Raw genomic sequence first — 18,315 nt, forward strand, 5'->3', positions numbered from 1 at the left:
GGGGGGTGGTGTGTGACCGATTAACGGGGTGGATTGAGGGGTAACAGGGGAGGTTGGATTTGTTTCTTTTGTGTTTAGGGAAGATCTACTTATGCTTATGCTGAAGTTGGGTTCGGTGTGAGGCATTATTGCTCAGTTGTGGTGGATGGTGGTGCCGCTAGGTACAGTATATACTTCCCGATGCACATGACGTTTATGGGTGATGACATGGCGTAGGGAGTGTACGAGTTGTTGGCTTTCGCCTCAAATGTGCCGTCTCTTTTCTGGGTTATGTGTTCCACAAGCTTTGCGGAAGCCCTCTGGCGAAACGTCCAGGTGGTGGTCTGGACTTCCCCTCCCCTTGTGTCTTGTCTTTACTCTTCGCAGTAACGTTGGTTGAGACGGAGCGGAGACACTCGGGGTTCTGGTGCCGCTCCCCGATACTACGGTCCACCGGAATGGTCCTGACGTTCTTGCTTCTGGGGGCGTGGTGAAGTTGGACATAGCATAGCAAAGTAGGATGCCGTTTTTGTCTGATGTCATCGTTGATGTGATGTATTTTCGAAGAACTATCACGGTGCAATGATCTCGAATATGGGTTATAGACCTACTGGGGCGCAAGGTTCAATGGTCGGACGATGCCAAGGCTGGGGTTTCACAGGCTCAAAAAAGGGCCGAGCGGACGATACTGTCCGTACGGGGCGACCGGTTGTGGATCGGAGGTTGGCGCTCGTGCTCGTGGCTTGGGGTTCGTTGCAGGGTGCTTGTTTTACCGCTATGATCAAATAACTGGTTGGTAAGGTTAGTCGATGCAAGGCAGATGTGCGACTGCGATTCTTCTATAGTACAAGTCTATTATTGTCGTCTCATGCCACAACATCCAGCATCTCTTCCACTCGCCCGAACTTGTCGCGGACCTTGCCCTTCTCCTGGCCGCGCGCGCGCTCGGCGCGGTCAATCCGCTGCCAGTCCTGCCAGGTCGTGGGTCGCAGCCCGCGCTTCTCGGCCTCGGGACGAACGCCCTCCCAGCCCAGACCGGTGCTCTTGTTCGAACCGTTGAGCGAGTATTGGCCCCTCACGTCTGCAGCGATGGCATCGGCCGTGGTGAACGCATCGGTCATTGTCGTGGCAATGACGCCCGTCGGACCGCGCTTGGCCCAGCCAGCACAGTACAGACCGGGCAGATGGGAGATGATCGAGCCATCGGGAAGCTCCTGACGGTCGCCGGTCGCGGTGCGGCTGGTGATCCGTCCGAATCCATCGTTGGGGATCACCCCACGCTGTGCATCGAATTGTACTCCCAGGTCCTCCATGCCCGGCAGCGCGAGCGACTTGTATCCGACGCTGCGGAAGAATGCGTCCGCGGGAAGGTCAACGGTAGCCCGCTCGCCGGTCGGAAGATACTGAGGGGTCACTTTGGCGCTGGCGAGGAATGGATCGGACGTGTCCAGTTGGTTGCGAGCGAAGGTGACATGTGAGAGGCGGTCGGGATTCTCGGGGGATGTATGCAGGCTTTCGGGTGAGAGGAGGAAGTCCAAAGACCATGACTTCTGCGCGGCGGACGGGTCATTTGTGGAACCCTTGGCGAGGAGCTGGACCAGGCGTTTCTGGGCGCGAGGCAGCGCTGACATAACCTCTTCGGGCGGGATTAGATCCTTGGGAACCGGGTCGAACGCGACGGATGGTAGCTGGAGGAGTTCGCGAAGCTCTTTGATGGTGAACGCAGCCTGGAGCCCAACGTGGTCAGTTGGCGTGAAGGCACGGCCAAGGGCAGTCAAGTAGGACATACCTGCATTGGTCCTCGACGACCCACGACGCGGACCCTCTTGATTTTGCTCCTAAGTAGCTCCTCCACTGCATATTCCGCAATGTCCGTCTTGCGCAAGACATCGATATCCGACAGCAAGATCCTGGCCACATCCAGAGCCACGTTGCCCTGTCCTACAATGACAGCATTCTCCCCGGTGGTCAAGTCCGGAGCCAGATCCCGATGCTCGGGGAGGCCATTATACCATCCCACAAATTCTCGCGCCGAGTAGACGTTCCGAGCGGCTTTCTCGCCGGGAATGCCGAGCTCTTTGTCCTTGGGTGCGCCGTATGCGAAAAGAATGGCGTCGTAGTGGGGCTTGAGCGTACTCAGAGGGAGAGACGCGCCGAGTTCGATGTTGCCAATAAAGTTGAAACGTGGAAATGTCGCGACCTCGGTAAATTTATCCTCGCAGTTCTGAATTGGACGGTTGGCATGTAAGTCATGGGTTCGAGTCAATGCTCGGTCGCAATATCGGTCGCGATGTCAGAACGTACCTTGACCTCAGGATGATCAGGGGCAACTCCATATCGGGCCAGGCCAAACGGGACGGGCAGCTTCTCGTACATATCAACCACTGCTTCGTCCACCTTGGCGAGCAAGCGATAGGCAGCGTAGAAGCCGGCCGGACCCGAGCCTATGACGGCGACGCGAAAGGGTCTCTCATTCTGCACGACTTGGCTGTATTGACGTGCTTGTTTGGCGAAGCGAGCTCGCCGAGATCGTGTCAGGGAGCCCCACGAGTAGCGAGTGATCTGCGCGGTGCATTGAGCGCAGACATAAGGGGCACGTTGGAGATTCATCGTGGCTGGAGGGAAGAATATGAATCATTCCGGGGAAAGGCGGAAGAGCCACGGCAAGCCACTTTGCAGGGTCCGATGACATCGCCTCACGTGACAGCTTTATCACATCTCACATCACATCCGTTGCCGGGCCGACAATCGGGCGTGTTGTTGACGATCGGGTCGCAAACCATGGAAATGGAGGAACCTGAAAGATGGTTGAAATGATGACAGACGCATTTCTGCTTGTTGCTGCAGGTGCCAGCCCTGCAGGTGCGCGTTTGCTTCCCCTCCCCTCCACTTCCAATCTCTTCCTGCTCTTCCACTCCTCCTCTCCGTTCCACGGTTCCTACATTCCCCCTCCCGCTGTCATTACTGTCGTTCACTTCCTATTCCTCCCCTCGTGAGCCTCTTTCTAGTGGTTGCGACGGGTATTCCTTCTTTCTTTTAAGCTTATCACAGAATTCGCATTCCACATTCCACATTCCTCCATTCTCTGCTCTCCACCCCGCCTATCGCGTGGGTCAATGCTCTAGTCCTTAGTTCGCGGCGTCGTCGTCATCCATCGCGAACATGGGCGAGTCCGACCCTCCTTATTTGTATGATCGCCCCATCCGCCAGCATACAGCGTCGCCACGGTTCTACAGCCAGACCTTCAACCCGAAGGCCGTGACGGAAGCAAGCTGGGCTCAACCCGAGCCGAGGGCGGAAGCCAAAGGTCCTTTGGTTGATCTCAATCGGCACCCGGACTCGGTAAGCATCAGCATCACCGATCGTCGGGCTCATCTGTTTATTCATGCTCATGACTTGTAGTACTACAATGTTCCCGATCGGACGCGATGGACTCCAATGAGCCTCCACACGAAAAGTAGAGTAATCTACGGAAGAAAGGTGCAACTGGGACTGCGGGTTCTTGCTTTGATCGGTGCGCTGGGGTCGTTGTTCTGTTCAATCGTCATCAAGAATGCAGCAAACACCATTATCTGGATCGTGCGAGTTGGGGTAAGTGCTGCATCCGAACACGAGGAGTGGACATGTACTGATCGCTCTCTAGCCCGCTGTGGCGATTCTGCATAACATATACAGCATCTGGCATTTGAGTCGGTCTGCGATCAGCAGGCCTCCTGGTTCCCAAGCCAGCTACATGCTGTTCGCTGGAACTTTAGATCTGGGATTAGTTCCGTTCTACGTCTTTGCGGCATTTCTGGGCTACAGGCAGTGGACTGATACCGCCTGGAACTGGACCACGATGCTGAGTTCTGAATTCGATGTGACGGCTAAGGTCGCCGAATCCACGTTTCTGCTGAGTGTCGTCAACGGAGGGTTGCATGCTATATCCCTTGGGATCTGCATCTTCTTGGGCATAATCTTCCGTCAGATCCACCGTTTGCCTCCGGACATGAACCCACTGGAAGACAATCTTACTGCGCGCCCGTTGAGTCGCAGCAGGCCAAGTATCAAAGAGAAGCATGCTAGTTTGTCTACTCTGGACACCGACATTGGCTCCAGTGAAGATCCATTGATCGATGCTTCTCGCCAAATGCCTTTTATCCACACCCGAGAGAACTCGTACCTCGATGGTTTGAGTCGCTATCCTCCCAGTGTTTCGGATAAAAGACATTCTCAGTATTCGCAGTCCAATCCCCGGTCGTCGCGGGCAGAGTCGATCCCTCAGCTGCCATTCCAGCAGCCTAATGATATTCCGGACGACATCACTATTAACTCACCAATCGAGAATCCCGACATCTTCAGTCGACCAACAACGACAATCTCACATGGCTCTCCAGTCCGCAAGCCGTCGCCTGCGATGCCTCCCCGGTCCCAATGCGCGAGCCCTGCGTCAGATAATTGGATCGTGTACCCATCTCGTTCTGAAACCCCTGTTGAGGCAGAGACTCAGCACCCAGCTCCTCGTGAACCATCCTCCGCATACAGTGCCGCCGAGACTCTGACGTCGGCCAAGAACGGGGTCATGGATTGGTTTAACGGCTCGCATCGACAGGGTCAGCCCGTTGGACAAGCCATCACAGAAGACGTTCGCGGCGAATATGAATCGATTGCAGCCAACGAGTACTACAGCCACAACAATGACGACGACGTTCACGATTTCCTGTACCGAACTGGGTTTTACGATAATGCTGAACAAGACATTGGCGACAACCGCATCGACATCTTTCAAGACAGCGACCATGAACACGAATACCTTGACGAAGAAACTCGCAACTCGCTGCGCGTCAATCCCCTTGCCTTGAACCCTCCGACCCCGCAGCCCAGACTCAACGGTATCCGCAGCGTCACCCGTTCGCCAAGCAACAGCAGCGGCCGTATGGCGTTGACCGACATTCCAAACCTATCCCCTAACCCGCCACCACCCTCAGAGGCGATCTCTACCGACCCAGATCCGAAGAAGAGCAAGACCTTCTACGGAGACGTATCTCGGGCAGGCGGAGGCAACGACAGCGGCAACAACAACGTGACGCGCAAGGCCAGTCTGGGACAGAAACTCGGTAAATTCACCATGAATCGAACCCAGAAGCGCAGCGCCTACGGTGCACTGAAGCAACACGATGACGACGACAGCGACTACCTGCAGGCCGACCCCGGCACTTTGGCTGGCGATCGCAAGGGTCGCGTGGTCAGCAACTCCGGCGCGGATTTCGGTCGTCCAGCCACGGAGTCGCATCCCGCTGCGACTGCCAACTCTGCCTCGTCGATGTCCTACGGGAACTACCTTGCCGGCCTGGGCGTCGTTGGGGTTGGCAGACGTCGCGACGTCAGCGGGAAGATCGTGGAGGAAGGCCGGGCGGAGACGAGCAAGAAGCCGGGATTGGACAGCAGTAGTCCTGCGCGCGGTGACGAGGATGCCAAGCCTGTCCGTGCGGCCGGATGGGCGCGGTTCGCTGGGCTGTAGGCTCGATGATATAGGGGCTGTATCTTGTGCCGTGATGTGGCTTGTATTTATTTGCGTTTACGGGAGGGTTTCCTTGTGATTATTTTCTTCATGACTCGACGGGCTATTGATTTGGATGGATTATGATGATCTATGTGGATTATGATTGGTTGATTTGCTTTGCTTTGATGGATGGATTTTGCCGCTCGGCTGTGATACTCCGTTACTCCTTGTGTTGTGTATTGTAAGTAGTGTACAGACGTCCATACTAGCTGGATTCCAGCACGAACAAAAATGGAACAGAAGAACATATAATCAGATATCTTGAATCTGTGATACATATATGTACAGCTGAGGATACCAGCAATGAAGATGTACAAATAGAAGACAAAAACAAAAGCAACGAATATGTACAGGTTACTTCAAGGTTCAAGCAAATATTAGAAGTATCGCTACCTTCCCCGCCTTTAAATATAGGGGAATCATTAGAGCATATCAAGAAGGGACCCCCTCATATTCCCACCCCTTGATGACGCGCTTATTCCGGCGGGAATTGCGACGGTTCGCGTTACACTTCACGAAGAGCGTCAACGCGGCGATGATGCAGATGACGATGCCGGCGATGGCGGCCACGAGCACGGTGCGGCGCTCCAGCTCGCCGGGGTCGGCCGCGTACGGACACGCGGCGTCGGGCCCGCCCGTCACCCAGCAGGAGGTGACGTCGAGGGAGTTCAGATCCAGCCAGACCTCGTGTGTGCTACTGGGCGACGTGGCGGCGGGGTCGAGGACGTCGGACTGCGTGAGGAGGTAGTGGTACAGGAACGAATTCTCGACGCCGGTGCGCGGGATCGACAGCGAGGTGTTGGGCGGGCAGGCGTGGTCGTAGGCGTCGGCGAAGGCGTGCGCGGTCGCCGACAGGCGCCAGGTGAACGGGGCGGTGCCGACGCGGCAGGCGGCGTGGCGGGTTAGGCTGCAGTTGACGGCGCGCCAGTGGCCGGCCAGGGTCAGGTCCATCACGGCGCAGTGGTTGTTGTTGGTGGAGGAGGAGTCGGAGGATGCATCGGAGTCTGTGGTGGAGGAGGAGGTGTCGGCGGGTTGGCTGATCGACCAGGCCCAGGAACTGGCCATCGAGAGCTGCTCGTAGGGCGCGATACTGTCTGCGGCGCTGGTGTTGAAGAGCGTGTCGTTCAGTGAGGGGGTGAGGCCGCACGCCGTCAGGTTCACGGAGACCGCTGACATCTCTTGGATGGTGGCATTCCGCGAGGTTCCGCCAAGCCCCGGGATGTAGTCGGAGATGGCCCAGGAGGAGTTGGCCTCGGCGACGCCGGTGGCGCCCGGCACGTAGTAGCAGGTCGAGTCAAGCTGGCCCGCCGCGTCGACGGCGATGGAGATCGTCGAGGACAGGTAGTGCGCCGGGAAGATCAGGCTGTGCGCCGCTGACAGCTCGTATCCCTGCAGCTGCGGGTCGACGGTGCCGTACTCCACCAGCAGCCGCTTCTCGCGCGCTAGCTGCACGAACTTCCCGCACGGCCACCCGTCCAGCGTGCTCTGAATGCCCTTGGCGTCCGAGTCCACGGTGAAGTACTCCGTGATCGGCTTGTAGCTGTCGTCGACCTCGTACCAGGATTCGTTGAGGTTGGCGCGCTCCGAGGCCAGCTCCGACGGGGTGTACACGTACGAGGAGAGCTGGTGATCGAAGATGGAGGTGAGCGTGTTCGAGCCTGTGGGCAGTTGGTCGCCGGTCAGCGCTGCGGCGGCTTCGTCCGGGTCGGTGGCGCTGGCGGCGGCGTGCAGGTTGAAGGTGACGAAGCGGATGTAGGCCGTCAACTCGGTGCTGGTGCGCTGGAAGAGGCCCTGGAGCACGTCGAGCAGCCCGTCGAGGTCGACCTTGGTGGTGCACCGGTATGAACCGAGCTCGTACAGCAGCGACCCCGAGGAACTAGCCGTCGCGGTGACGGTCGCTTGCGCTGCGTTGGTCGCGGTCGCGGTCGCGGTTTCAGTCGCGGTCCCGGAGACACTGACAACTGTCGCGTCCTGCGGTATCGAGACCGGGCATAGCTGCCATTTGCGTTCGTCGGGCGACCAGTACAGGTCCACGATCAGGCGACGATATCCGACCGTGAGTAGGTTCGAGATGCATCGCCCCGCCGCGTCTTCGTCATAGATATTATTGCCGAAGCATGCTGCGCGCAGGGAGACGGACGAGGTGGTGACGAAATTCAGCGGAATCTGGCCGGCGACGTCTCGTTCGCTCTATGCGACATTTAGTGGTATGATCAGTGCGAAATGGAGTTTTGTCGCAAACTCACCAGGAAGACAGCCGACTGCGTCGCATTGAGAATGATATCGGGATCGAACTTCATTGATGCGTGACTACAAACCGCAGACAGCGGAGAGGCTGATTGCGCGATGGATAAGTCGGCATGACCGTTGGATTCCAGAGCTACATGCGATACAGCATGAGTTGATGCAGCAGTGGAGAAGGGCAGAAGAGGAAGGGTACGGAAGAGGAGGAGGAAAAGCTCCGGCCGGCCGAGTGCGGAGAAGAAGGCGGTGGGTGACTGAAGCCCGGCCCAAACACCATCTGGCCTCTTCTTTCTTTGCTTCCACCGCACGGGACTGCACTTCACACCTCACCCTTGAACTCATCTCATTCCGCCCTTTCCCACCAGTCCGGCTCTTCCTCGCCTTTCTGCGTGCTCCTCATCAACTCGAATGAACGCTGGGGGCTTTTCTGCCAACCTCGCGTGATCTTTTCTGTTCTCAGCTAATTCGATCTACACATCCATCGCTCACTATGGCGGCGCCCGGTGGGCCATCCCCCCAGCAGATCGCTGCCATGCAGCAGCAGTTCGCTGCTGAGGCTGCCAGACGCGGAATGACTCCGGAACAGTTCGCCCAACAGCAGCGCGAACAACTTGCTGCAGAGGCTGCTAAGCACAATATGAGCACCGAACAATATGTCGCGCAGCTCCGAGCGCGCGCCATCGCCGCACACCAGCAACAGGTCGCTCAGGCTCAGGCTCAATCCCGGGCCCAGGCCCAGGCCCAAGCACAAGCACAAGCTCAGGCAGCTCAGGGAGCTCAGGGAGCTCAACCGCCCAGCCAGCCCGGTCAGCCCGGCCAGAACCTCCCAGCACCTCAACAACCTCAGCCCCAGCAGACGACTCGTCAAGTTCCCGTCAACCCGTCCAATCCTCCCGACCCGAAGGCGATCGCAGTGGCGCAGTTCCTGCAGTCGCAGAACCTCAAGACGCGGACGTGTATCATGGACGGTCAACGGAAGGAGATGTTCAAAGGTTTGACAATCTGGTAGCTCGTCTGATAACAGTGGTGCTGATGCAGTTCTCTAGTGAAACGCGCTATTCGCGCCCTCGAGTCCCCCGCCTATGCTAAAGCTGCCGCCAAGAAGAACTCCCTCCTCCCGCCGGTGACCGACCGTGCTTCCGCCGAGAACGTCTTCAAGCTTCTGCCCCTGTCTCTTCTGGCTCTCCGAGTCTCTAAGGTCGACCCCCACGCCGGCCACAACCATGCCAAGTCCAAGAACCGTGTCAAGGGGCTGTGGACGGTCAAGATCGAGCAGCACCAGGAAACCAACCCGATGATGCACTACGTTTGGCTGTACGAGGGCCCTCAATTGAAGCAGAAGTTGATGGCCGGTGCTGTTGTTGCGGGTATCTTCGCCGTCGTGTTGTTCCCTCTATGGCCCATGATGCTGCGACAGGGAGTCTGGTACTTGAGTGTCGGCATGATGGGTCTGCTGGGATTGTTCTTCGCCATGTCGATCTTCCGTCTCATCTTGTTCTGCATCACTGTCTTTGCGGTGCCGCCTGGTCTCTGGCTTTTCCCCAATCTCTTTGAAGATGTCGGCTTCGTGGATAGTTTCAAGCCCTTGTGGGGCTGGCAAGAGGTATGTATATGTTTTTCTCCTGGTCTGGGACAAAAGCTGACACACTCGACAGAATAAGAAGAAGAAGTCGAAGTCGAAGAAGGCTGTGGCTGGGGAGGCCACGGAACCTGCTACCGACGCCGCTACCGACGCAGCTCCGGCAGCATCCACGACGGCAACCGAAGCACCCGATACTTCGAGCACTGTCAAGCGTGACTTGGCGCCTCGAGTGGAGGAGGTTGGCGACGAGTAAAGGGGTAAGTGAGTGGATTGCGGATTCGCCTTGTACTGTCTGGCACTGTTTCAATGGCACGATTGGGTTAGGTATCATATCTCTTCAGCTTTCATGTTTGATGCTTCCGGGTTTACTTATATGTGGGCACAAAACGAACTTGGACTTGGGTTTGCGATTGAAAATTACCATTACTATCCTTCCTGAAATGCTCCGGAGTTTAGACTTTAATTTATGTGTTCTCCATGAATTTGTTCCTTTCCTCTTGCCGAACTTCAGCAACCAAACAAACCGAAAAATCAATTTGCCCGGCTCCTTAGCACACTATGATGTGTGTGGGAAACAGCGAAGGAAGTCACCCTGTCCACTAATGTAACTTCCCCTTCTTTTCATCGACTCGCCGTTGTGTTTGCGTTGCGTTTGCGTTGCGTTTGCGACCCTGCCCAGCACATCCTGCTCGACCGGGTCTGTTCCATCATCGTCTAAACACTCTCTTCACTATCGAAAGTGTGATACGGGCCGAGGAATCAGTTGTCGCCTGCCCACCAAGTCTTAGGGTGGGGTGAGTGTCTATCGAATATCCTGGAAATTCACAAAGGTACTTCTACAGATCGTCATTCACTCTTCACTGTTCCAGCTTCGCAAGGCAATTTGGTAACTCATCAGCCAACTTGGAATATAACCTTCACTTCGCTTCTTACTTTCTGATACTCAGCCGGACCTCTTTTGGATCACCCCTCTTCCACGACACGGCAAGAAAACATCTCGAGAACTATCTCTCTGCGCTCACTCGTTTGACATCATTACGATCCTACCGACGTGCCTCAAACCTTTTATATCCTCCAATCCAATCATTTATCCACCACGGTCGATAACGGAACCTCAACGATCATATCATTGAAAAATCTCTTGTTCAGTGATCATGACTCCAGGGTCAGTTGTCTCTCACACTTCCTTCATTTCTCCTGAACTGACAACGCTATTTCATCTAGGATATTTGACGAGTTTGCGAACAAGGGAAATTGCAAATGTGGGGATGATGAAATTCAGAATCAGATGGTTGACTTTATCCTTGGGGAGACCTACCGGGACATCAACCTTGACGAGAATCCATGTGTGTTTCCCCGTTGCGGCCACTTCTTGACAGTTGAGAATATGGATGCCCAGATGGACATGAAGAAGTACTACGTTCTTGACGCACGGGAGAAGCCAATTGGGATTGCCGCATCAATGGAGCCGTTCTCCATGGACAACATCAAGACGTGTGCCAGCTGCCGTGGGCCCCCTGAGAGATATCGCCCGATACGGACGATTGGTCCGCCGTGCTCTCTTGGATGAGTTGACAAAAAGGTTAATATTGCACATGAATCGCGAATTCGTCCCCCTAGCGCAGACCCTCCCTCGATGCATACGACAGCTCCAGGCATCGACAAATGAACAACCTATTGCCTGGCCGGCCACTGTCAAGATCGCGGACAAGTGCGAAAGCCAATTTGCTACGATGTGCAATATACTTTCTCAAGCCAGCAAGAGACGATGGCGGTACATTCTCGATCTACGGCGGGAGGGATCAAGAGATATATGAAGCAAGTAACGCCCGAGGAGCAGCCGTACAGTAAAGTACGCAACTTGGTAGGCATCGCTCGTCGTCGGAAGGATGCCACCGAGAGTTTTGAGCCTGCGAACGACATCCTTCAGTTGAAGGGGTCGGTTCAAGCCAGCGCGCTCACTCTGCGTCTGGATATCGCCTTGCTCGCTGACTTTCTCAAGCTTCATCGTGAGGCCCCGAAAGAGACCCATAGTGCGGTTGAGATGGATCTCTCGAAGAATCGCGACCAATGCAAGGCTCTCGTGAAGACAGCGGAACTTTCGAATCACATTGATCACCAGACGGAGGGCTATATCTTCCTCGCCCAGCTCCATGCTTTTGAGAGATCGTATGCAGCCTCGCCTGAGTTGATTGAGCAATGCGTGGTCCATGCCCCGGAAGCTCTCAATCATGCCAGGGCTCTGGCACACCTCCTGGCCTGCTCAGACCCGTGGCTTGATGGACGAAGTCCAAAGTGTCGAGAGGATGCTTCTCGGTGCGACGTTCTATACCCCCGTGACCAACGACGAACGCATGGCGGTCATTACTGCCATGGCGCAGGAGTTCCGTGGCACGGGGCATTGGTACTACTGTCGCAACGGCCATCCCTTCATGATTGGGGAGTGCGGCATGGCGATGGAGAGGGCCGTATGTTCGGAGTGTGGGGAGCCCGTCGGTGGACAGAAGCATATCGCTGCCGAGGGCGTGACGCGTGCGGCGGACTGGGAGGACAGTTTGGCGCGGCTGAACTTACATTAAGATTTTGTCTCGTTCTTGGATCACGAAGATTTGCTATCTAGTGCTTTTGTTTAGTATGCCATTTTGCTTAGCGCATCGACAAATCAATTCCGCAAAATTAAACCTCACAAGTCCTCCAAACCCACAACCTCCCAAACCGACACCCACCCCGACAACAATCAGCATCGCGCCAACAGCCCTCGCCTTCCTCCTTACACACCCTTGGCTCCCCGCAGACCAACTCCCCATTCACCCCACAGTTCCCCGACACACAGTCCCCGTCGCCCGCACACGGCGCCCCATACGCCCCTGGCCCCGGCGCCGCCTGACACATTTTGGTGGCGCGATCCTCACTGAACAGACTATACGTGCACACCAGCCCAGCCACACACTCTGGAGTCTGCCGACAAACAGCCCCGTACTCCCCTGCGGGCCGCGCACAGATTCCCGCCGCACAACGCCCGAACCCGCACTGCTCGTCGCCGAGACACGGGGCCCCGAGGCCCAGCACCCCGAGGAGACAGGTGTTCGTCTGTGGCGCACACACCCATCGTTGTTGCGGAGCGGTATTGTCGGTATTGCAGTCTGCGACGGTACCGCAGGGTTTCCCCGTCTGGCTGAGGGCGCAGCTCCCGGCCTGGCAGTAGTTGGATATGCATTCGGGGTCCGTGGTGCAGCATGTCCCTGCGGAGAGGCGCGGGAGGCATCTGTGTGCGGGGTGGAAGCAGAATTCGTTCCCGGGGGGTGTGGCGGTCGTGGTGGTGGTTGTGGTCTGGCAGGTGGCGTCCGTGGTGCAGGGCGCTCGCGTGAGGAGGTATTCGGGTGTTGGGTCGGGGGGTGGAGTGCATGCTTTTGTTGGTGGAGTGTTTAGGGCTGTGAGGAGGAGGAGAGTGAGGGTTGTTGGTCCAGGGAGTGGGAGGCGCATTTTGGGGCCCGGGGTCGAGGGATGATGTGAGGTGAGGTGAGGTGAGGTTGTATTGGAGGTGCTGGGGGATTAGTGGGTTTTATGGGTTTAAGGTAGAGGTAGAGGTGAGGTAGAGGATGCTATGGGGTGGAAGACAGACTAGTAGGTGATCTTCTTGCTGGTGGGGGATGATCTGCAACTTTATTGATTTCCCTGCATGATGCTTGATAGCACGGTCGATGCAAGGGGGTTAGGTTGGTGGGTAGAGGGAGCCTGGGCTGGTTCCAGGGGGATAGATTGGTACCTACTGTACTGTACCTGTTAGGGCCGAGATTTTAGGTAAGAGGGAGGGGCTACTGGTAGGTTTTAGTTGTGGGGTTGGCTTTTTATTTCTTTGCAGGTGATTGTGGTTCCTGCTTGACTGCTGCCAGGTTTATTTTGTGGCGGCAACTCATCGTAACGAGGAACCGATGCAAGCAAGATACTTACTTACCTGTTGCTTGACACAAGGCGCAAGTTCGAAAGTGTATGTGCTTTGCACACCTGGGGAATGACTGGTTGCACGTTGCTCTGATGGCTTGGACCTAGCATGTATGTAGTGTGCTTTATACCCAGGGCATCCCCACTATACAAGAACTGCCCGGCAGCACGTTACTTTTCGATCTAGAAAACATAGCACTCGGACAGCCAAGATCAAGCTGAACCAGATCTCAACCTCTCAAGTCTGGATTTTAAAAGTTACACTCCATTTAAGGTGAAGATAGAATATATCTGTCGACGAAACGAACTGCCTTACAATGCTATGGTCTTGACTTACCTTACTATACATTCCCTAAGCTGCAGAATCAAACATATAAGACACAGATATATCTCTTAGAAGTCATGTCTCACTACCAGTCTAACACTGCTAAACTATATTTAATCTAACACACCGGAATAATCCTAGTCCTCTGAAATATGGTCTACCTACCAAACCTGTGATAGTTTCATCTATAAACATACGGTTATTTTATGATGTCCTCAAATTAATGTATATTGTATCAACACTATATGATTTAACAGCTACTGCGTTGCTGATATGGCATATCATCTTTCCAACGTAGGTATCTTTTGCTACTAATAGAATAATAGAAAGTGTATTCAAGCTGTTGTGTCGTTGGCGCGGAGTCGCAGAGAACACATGTGCCTCTGTAGACTGCGTAGAAGGATCGCCCCACACCCGTTGCATCTGTCCACCGCGGCTCAATATTTATGATCAACACGCGCGGTATCAAATCCAGTCGCTCTCTGGATAGCGTCATCCGCTGGTTTCAAGAGAGGCTCTGCTAGTCTGTCTGCGAGTATGCAGGTGGACCGCCCCTTGTCGGTATACAGTACTTCGTGGGGTTATCCAGTCACTCATGAATCATAAATCCCCCTCCGTCCAGTATCTGCATTAAGGGCCGGTACAACTCCCCCCCTTGGTCCGATCCCATTCTCAGATGTCTTCTTCACGGACAGCTGGGAAGGACTCTTCTTGATCGTATTCGCAGTCGATGGGATTATGCGGGTTGCGGGTGGGGTTGCTTTCTTGCCCGCGAATCAACTATAAACCCAACAGGTGGCGCTCGAAGCGCGACGTCTTGTCTGCATACTGGCTTCTAGATAGACAAGTCAGAACCAACCCTTCGCAAGTCAACGCAAACGGAAAAGACATACGGAGCACGTGGAAGTGTTGCATTTTTCAGAGAAAATCAGATGCTTTGTTCGCGGTACTGCAACAAAGAAACCCGGATCAGCCAAACACAGGAACTCACAAGGGCATTGCACCGCAATATCATACTTCTGATCAAGTGCTATCGCTCGACGAACGGACGAAAGGCGGCGGACGACTGTCAAGGGCTCGAAAAAGTAAGAAGAAGAACCGGCTAATAGCAGTCGGGCTTGTGGCTCTACTAGGATGTATCTCATCACTTGCATACTCCTCTCTGCCAAGAAACTGCTCTTCGCAGGGCGCTCCCTCATATCTTTGGACGTGGTCCAATGCTTTAGGTTGAGGTTGTCTACCTCCACTTTGGCCCACCTCAAAACCTCGACCATATCGTTGTTTCTGCTTGCAATGAACGAGTGCACATGGTTGATATTGCCCCTCCGAGTCAGGGGCTTCATTTCGATTCTCGCACAATTTGGCTGCCATGCAAGGATATGGTCAGGGATCGGAACATCTGCATTACAGATGACCAACAAAGTTGGCAACCCCACGGAAAGTCTTTCGAGAGCCATCTTACAGTGGTCACCACTTTCTGTTTTGGGGACCAGTAGAGTATGCCCCCCATTTAGGACGACAAGGCCCACTTCCTCTGGAACAATTGTGCGGTCGCGGAGGGCTGCGACGAGTTTGCCAGGGGCATCATTGTATTGATCTCCTGTCTGACGTAGTTCTCGAGAACCCGGAATATTGTGCACTTATCGTAGTAGATGTTTTTCTTGCCCAGCTTTAGTTTGGTTCGGTCCAAGGCGTATTCGGACGTCTGCCAATGTTGCGCTCTCAGCGTCAAGGTCGGGATAGGGGAGGCTGCAGCCCCCACAGCATCTCGCAAATCTCTCCACTTTCAAAGAGTCCTGGTAATCAACTGGCTTGCGGTGGACAGTGCTGCGAGGAAAGCAGAGCTCGATCGACGCGACACTGCAGTCTCGGACAACCTACCGATGCTCGTCAGGAAGTCGAGTGACATCTGACTTGCTATCCTGGAAAACCGAATGGTGCTATGACTACATGGTCTCTGGGTTGCAGGGATACAGTAAAGCCTTGGTGTTCATGCGGGCCCCTGACATGATGGCTGCATCTCTGTATATGCCCTAGGAACTGTATCGCGCGGGCTAGTACAGAATCTAAGTCAAATTCGACTCACTATACATCTTTGAATCGTATTCTCTTGGCTGACCACCATCGCTGCACATTGGGAATCAGATGCATGCGAGCAATGAGCAAAGTGACCAGCCCGATGTTGACGTTTTCGTCGCCTTTTCGAAGCCTCGCAGCTCCAGTCCAGAACTCTGCCTAATCATAGACTAATGTTGTCAGACATGTCCTGTAAAATAGCCTTTAGGCTGTTGCTTGTAGTAAGGGCAACTGAAGTTCATTGATCAGCTGCATCGCCGTATTTGATCTCGGATAAATGCGGATTCAAGGAGTTCCATTTGTCTTGGTATGCCTGGAGCAGGCTTGGCTTCGACGATTACCAGCTTCTGTAGATTTGTCGCCAAGGATGTTTCTAAGAAGCGCGTTTGCCATGTGTCTGGCCCTCTGGTGGGCTTTCATCGACAAACATGTCCCACATGCGCACTCAGTTATGAAGCACAGCAGCGGAAACCAGGATCAACTGAACTCCATTGAGAGGGGCCATGCGGCTGGTGGGGCTTGCCTTCCACGCAGGAACAGCAGATGCACGACGACAGATTCAATAGGCACAGCTCATCCCCATCATAGCCTTTGGGGTGGTGGGCACCATCTTGCTTGCAACGCAACCTCATCACATCCTGTTGCTGCAGATAGACCTTCCTGCTGGTAGCAAGAAAGGCGTGTACTAAAAATATCTTGCCAAACCCCATGCTATCCGCCAAAAAACCACATACCATCCACCCGGAAAGTAATATCATTCATAACATCGTTGAAGGCGGGCACGATGAGCAGCTGATACGGCATGCCATCCCGGCTGGAATTGCGGAGGAATACAAGAAGACAGCTGATCATCCCAAAGGCTTTCCCTGTGCCGGGCAGCCCTTGCACGATCCCAACCGGCTCGTCCAGACAGACAGTATATAGAACACGGCAGTCTGCGCATCGTGATATACCCATTTCCGCGGGAAGTTAAGCTATGGCATCGCCCCGGTTCGCGACGGTGCTGTACAGATCGACCTTCAGAAGGCTGCCGGGACGATTGGCGAGCAGGGTATCCCAGCTAGTATATCCTGCTCCTCGCTAATATCGGACTTGATCTCGGTCATGACAGCTTGATGCGCCGCAAGCACTGCGCTAACCACCGGCAGAGGCGGTGCTGCGAATCTCCTTGCCAGTGTATCAGATCCATTGCGTTGGTAGTCTGCTTGTCTGCACCAATGCGGAAGTAATGATAATGCGCATTGATATTGGTCTCGTCCTCTGGGTGTCGATCTGCTTGCCTAGAATCAGATTCATGACCCGGCACAGGCAACAACCTGTGACAAGATGTCTAAGCCCTCACTGTTAGACTTGACCAGTAGAAGTATGGTCCTTGCAGACTAAAACGGACCAATATCCAAGTTGTTGCTCGTCTACAGTCGCACCGCCCTCTTAAACTCTCTGATTATGTTTAAGCTGTAGTTGAGGAGGTTATCATCCATCCAGGACTCGTTATTAGCTTTGTACCACAGCCTTTCTCTCGCGATCTCCTCGCACCGGCTGCGACAAATCTTAGGGTCCAGGGCATAAGCCCACGCGGTAATCAGTGTCAAGAAGGCGACGATTCATGCCACAACCACGTAAAGGAGCACAGACTTTAATCTCCGGGAGTTCGAGTTGCATTTGCCAAAGCAGTCTGCCTCGACCGGAGTCGGAGTCGAAACCGGAAGTCGATAGTATTGGTACTTAGCCATGAACAGCTCGGCTAATGCGACAGTCTCAAAATCAAAATGCCTGTATCCTCGAGTCCCTTATCTTGGGCTGTATCCCAGTCCGACGCCCGCCCCGCTCTGTCTGGCGGGCCACTGCCTCTGACAGTAGGATTTTCTAGAATCTTCTTTCCCAATACTCGCCACCAGAGTTCAAAGGGAGGGGGATTCATTCTCATTGGAGAAGTAATTAAAGGCAGGATGTTGTTCAACTGGTTATCTTTTGAGAAATGAGTTGGGAGTCGCCAAAATCCTCGTGGGATCTCTGATGCGTGTCATACGCGGCGCGGCCCTGGAACGTTTCTGCGCATGGGCATTGTTTGGTTGCACAATCTTGAGGCTATCCATGAGCGCTCTAGCGATGAAATCGTCTGACGACTAATGTCTCAGCCATGATCTCAAAACTATCGAGGTCACACAACAATTCCACGGTATGGCACGCGTGCAGCAGTTAGTCCGATCTTTTTTCTACCTCGCAGCAGCGCGTAGGGAGTGGTCGAGCAGGCCGACCAAGGCCAGCGCCATGTTGAACTGTTCTTTTCGCCAGTGACCTTAATCGAACATCAAGCCTTCATTGGCTGCCATATATACCGCGGTCTGAACACGGCAGAACGCCCGTGACTCTTGTACAAGCGGCGATATTGATTTATTGATTTAGTGTGACACTCGTCAGGAAATCTATCCCAAACGCGCAGAACCATATTGCAGTCTCTCACTCATTTTCAGAAGTTGCTTTGGATCTTCCTCGGAAGATGAGAGGCATTCAAGCTATATGCATAGCTTTCTTAGTGTGAACTGGTGGATTCTCGAATCATCGGAATATGCTCGTAAATAGCGGCGTATTGGTAGTTTCCGTTCTTGACCAGTGTTGTAATAT

At 54.4% G+C, this 18,315-nt stretch overlaps 6 protein-coding genes across 6 annotated transcripts; 3 read left to right on the forward strand and 3 right to left on the reverse strand.

Moving 5' to 3' along the window:
* Positions 1–773: 773 nt before the first annotated feature.
* On the reverse strand, positions 774–2,594 carry BO82DRAFT_169104 (NADPH-adrenodoxin reductase). The gene is made up of 3 exons (XM_025630330.1): positions 2,284–2,594; positions 1,769–2,203; positions 774–1,706 (listed from the first exon to the last, which is right to left on the reverse strand). Exons 1-3 carry the CDS (start codon positions 2,587–2,589, stop codon positions 846–848), a joined length of 1,602 nt encoding a protein of 533 aa, XP_025488182.1. The 5' UTR covers positions 2,590–2,594; the 3' UTR covers positions 774–845.
* Positions 2,595–2,896: 302 nt separating this feature from the next.
* Positions 2,897–5,790, forward strand: BO82DRAFT_435396 (uncharacterized protein). The gene is made up of 3 exons (XM_025641024.1): positions 2,897–3,321; positions 3,382–3,570; positions 3,623–5,790. The coding sequence occupies exons 1-3, from the start codon at positions 3,142–3,144 to the stop codon at positions 5,477–5,479; spliced, it is 2,226 nt and encodes a 741-aa protein (XP_025488183.1). The 5' UTR covers positions 2,897–3,141; the 3' UTR covers positions 5,480–5,790.
* On the reverse strand, positions 5,791–7,925 carry BO82DRAFT_343676 (Lectin C-type domain protein). The gene is made up of 2 exons (XM_025633631.1): positions 7,768–7,925; positions 5,791–7,711 (listed from the first exon to the last, which is right to left on the reverse strand). The coding sequence occupies exons 1-2, from the start codon at positions 7,819–7,821 to the stop codon at positions 5,954–5,956; spliced, it is 1,812 nt and encodes a 603-aa protein (XP_025488184.1). The 5' UTR covers positions 7,822–7,925; the 3' UTR covers positions 5,791–5,953.
* A 153-nt stretch (positions 7,926–8,078) lies between these two features.
* Positions 8,079–9,926, forward strand: BO82DRAFT_357752 (Sec62 family protein translocation protein). The gene is made up of 3 exons (XM_025636104.1): positions 8,079–8,757; positions 8,812–9,368; positions 9,421–9,926. Exons 1-3 carry the CDS (start codon positions 8,256–8,258, stop codon positions 9,598–9,600), a joined length of 1,239 nt encoding a protein of 412 aa, XP_025488185.1. The 5' UTR covers positions 8,079–8,255; the 3' UTR covers positions 9,601–9,926.
* A 575-nt stretch (positions 9,927–10,501) lies between these two features.
* BO82DRAFT_435399 (uncharacterized protein) lies at positions 10,502–11,960 on the forward strand (the record flags this gene model as incomplete). The annotated part of the gene is made up of 5 exons (XM_025641025.1): positions 10,502–10,512; positions 10,572–10,894; positions 10,968–11,058; positions 11,103–11,553; positions 11,615–11,960. 5 exons carry the CDS (start codon positions 10,502–10,504, stop codon positions 11,924–11,926), a joined length of 1,188 nt encoding a protein of 395 aa, XP_025488186.1. The 3' UTR covers positions 11,927–11,960.
* Positions 11,961–12,023: 63 nt separating this feature from the next.
* On the reverse strand, positions 12,024–12,830 carry BO82DRAFT_405683 (uncharacterized protein; the record flags this gene model as incomplete). The annotated part of the gene is made up of 1 exon (XM_025639508.1): positions 12,024–12,830. The coding sequence occupies one exon, from the start codon at positions 12,828–12,830 to the stop codon at positions 12,024–12,026; it is 807 nt and encodes a 268-aa protein (XP_025488187.1).
* Between the last annotated feature and the right edge of the window lie 5,485 nt (positions 12,831–18,315).

The sequence above is a fragment of the Aspergillus uvarum genome, assembly GCF_003184745.1.
Source record: "Aspergillus uvarum CBS 121591 unplaced genomic scaffold BO82scaffold_61, whole genome shotgun sequence".
NCBI lineage: Eukaryota > Fungi > Ascomycota > Eurotiomycetes > Eurotiales > Aspergillaceae > Aspergillus > Aspergillus uvarum.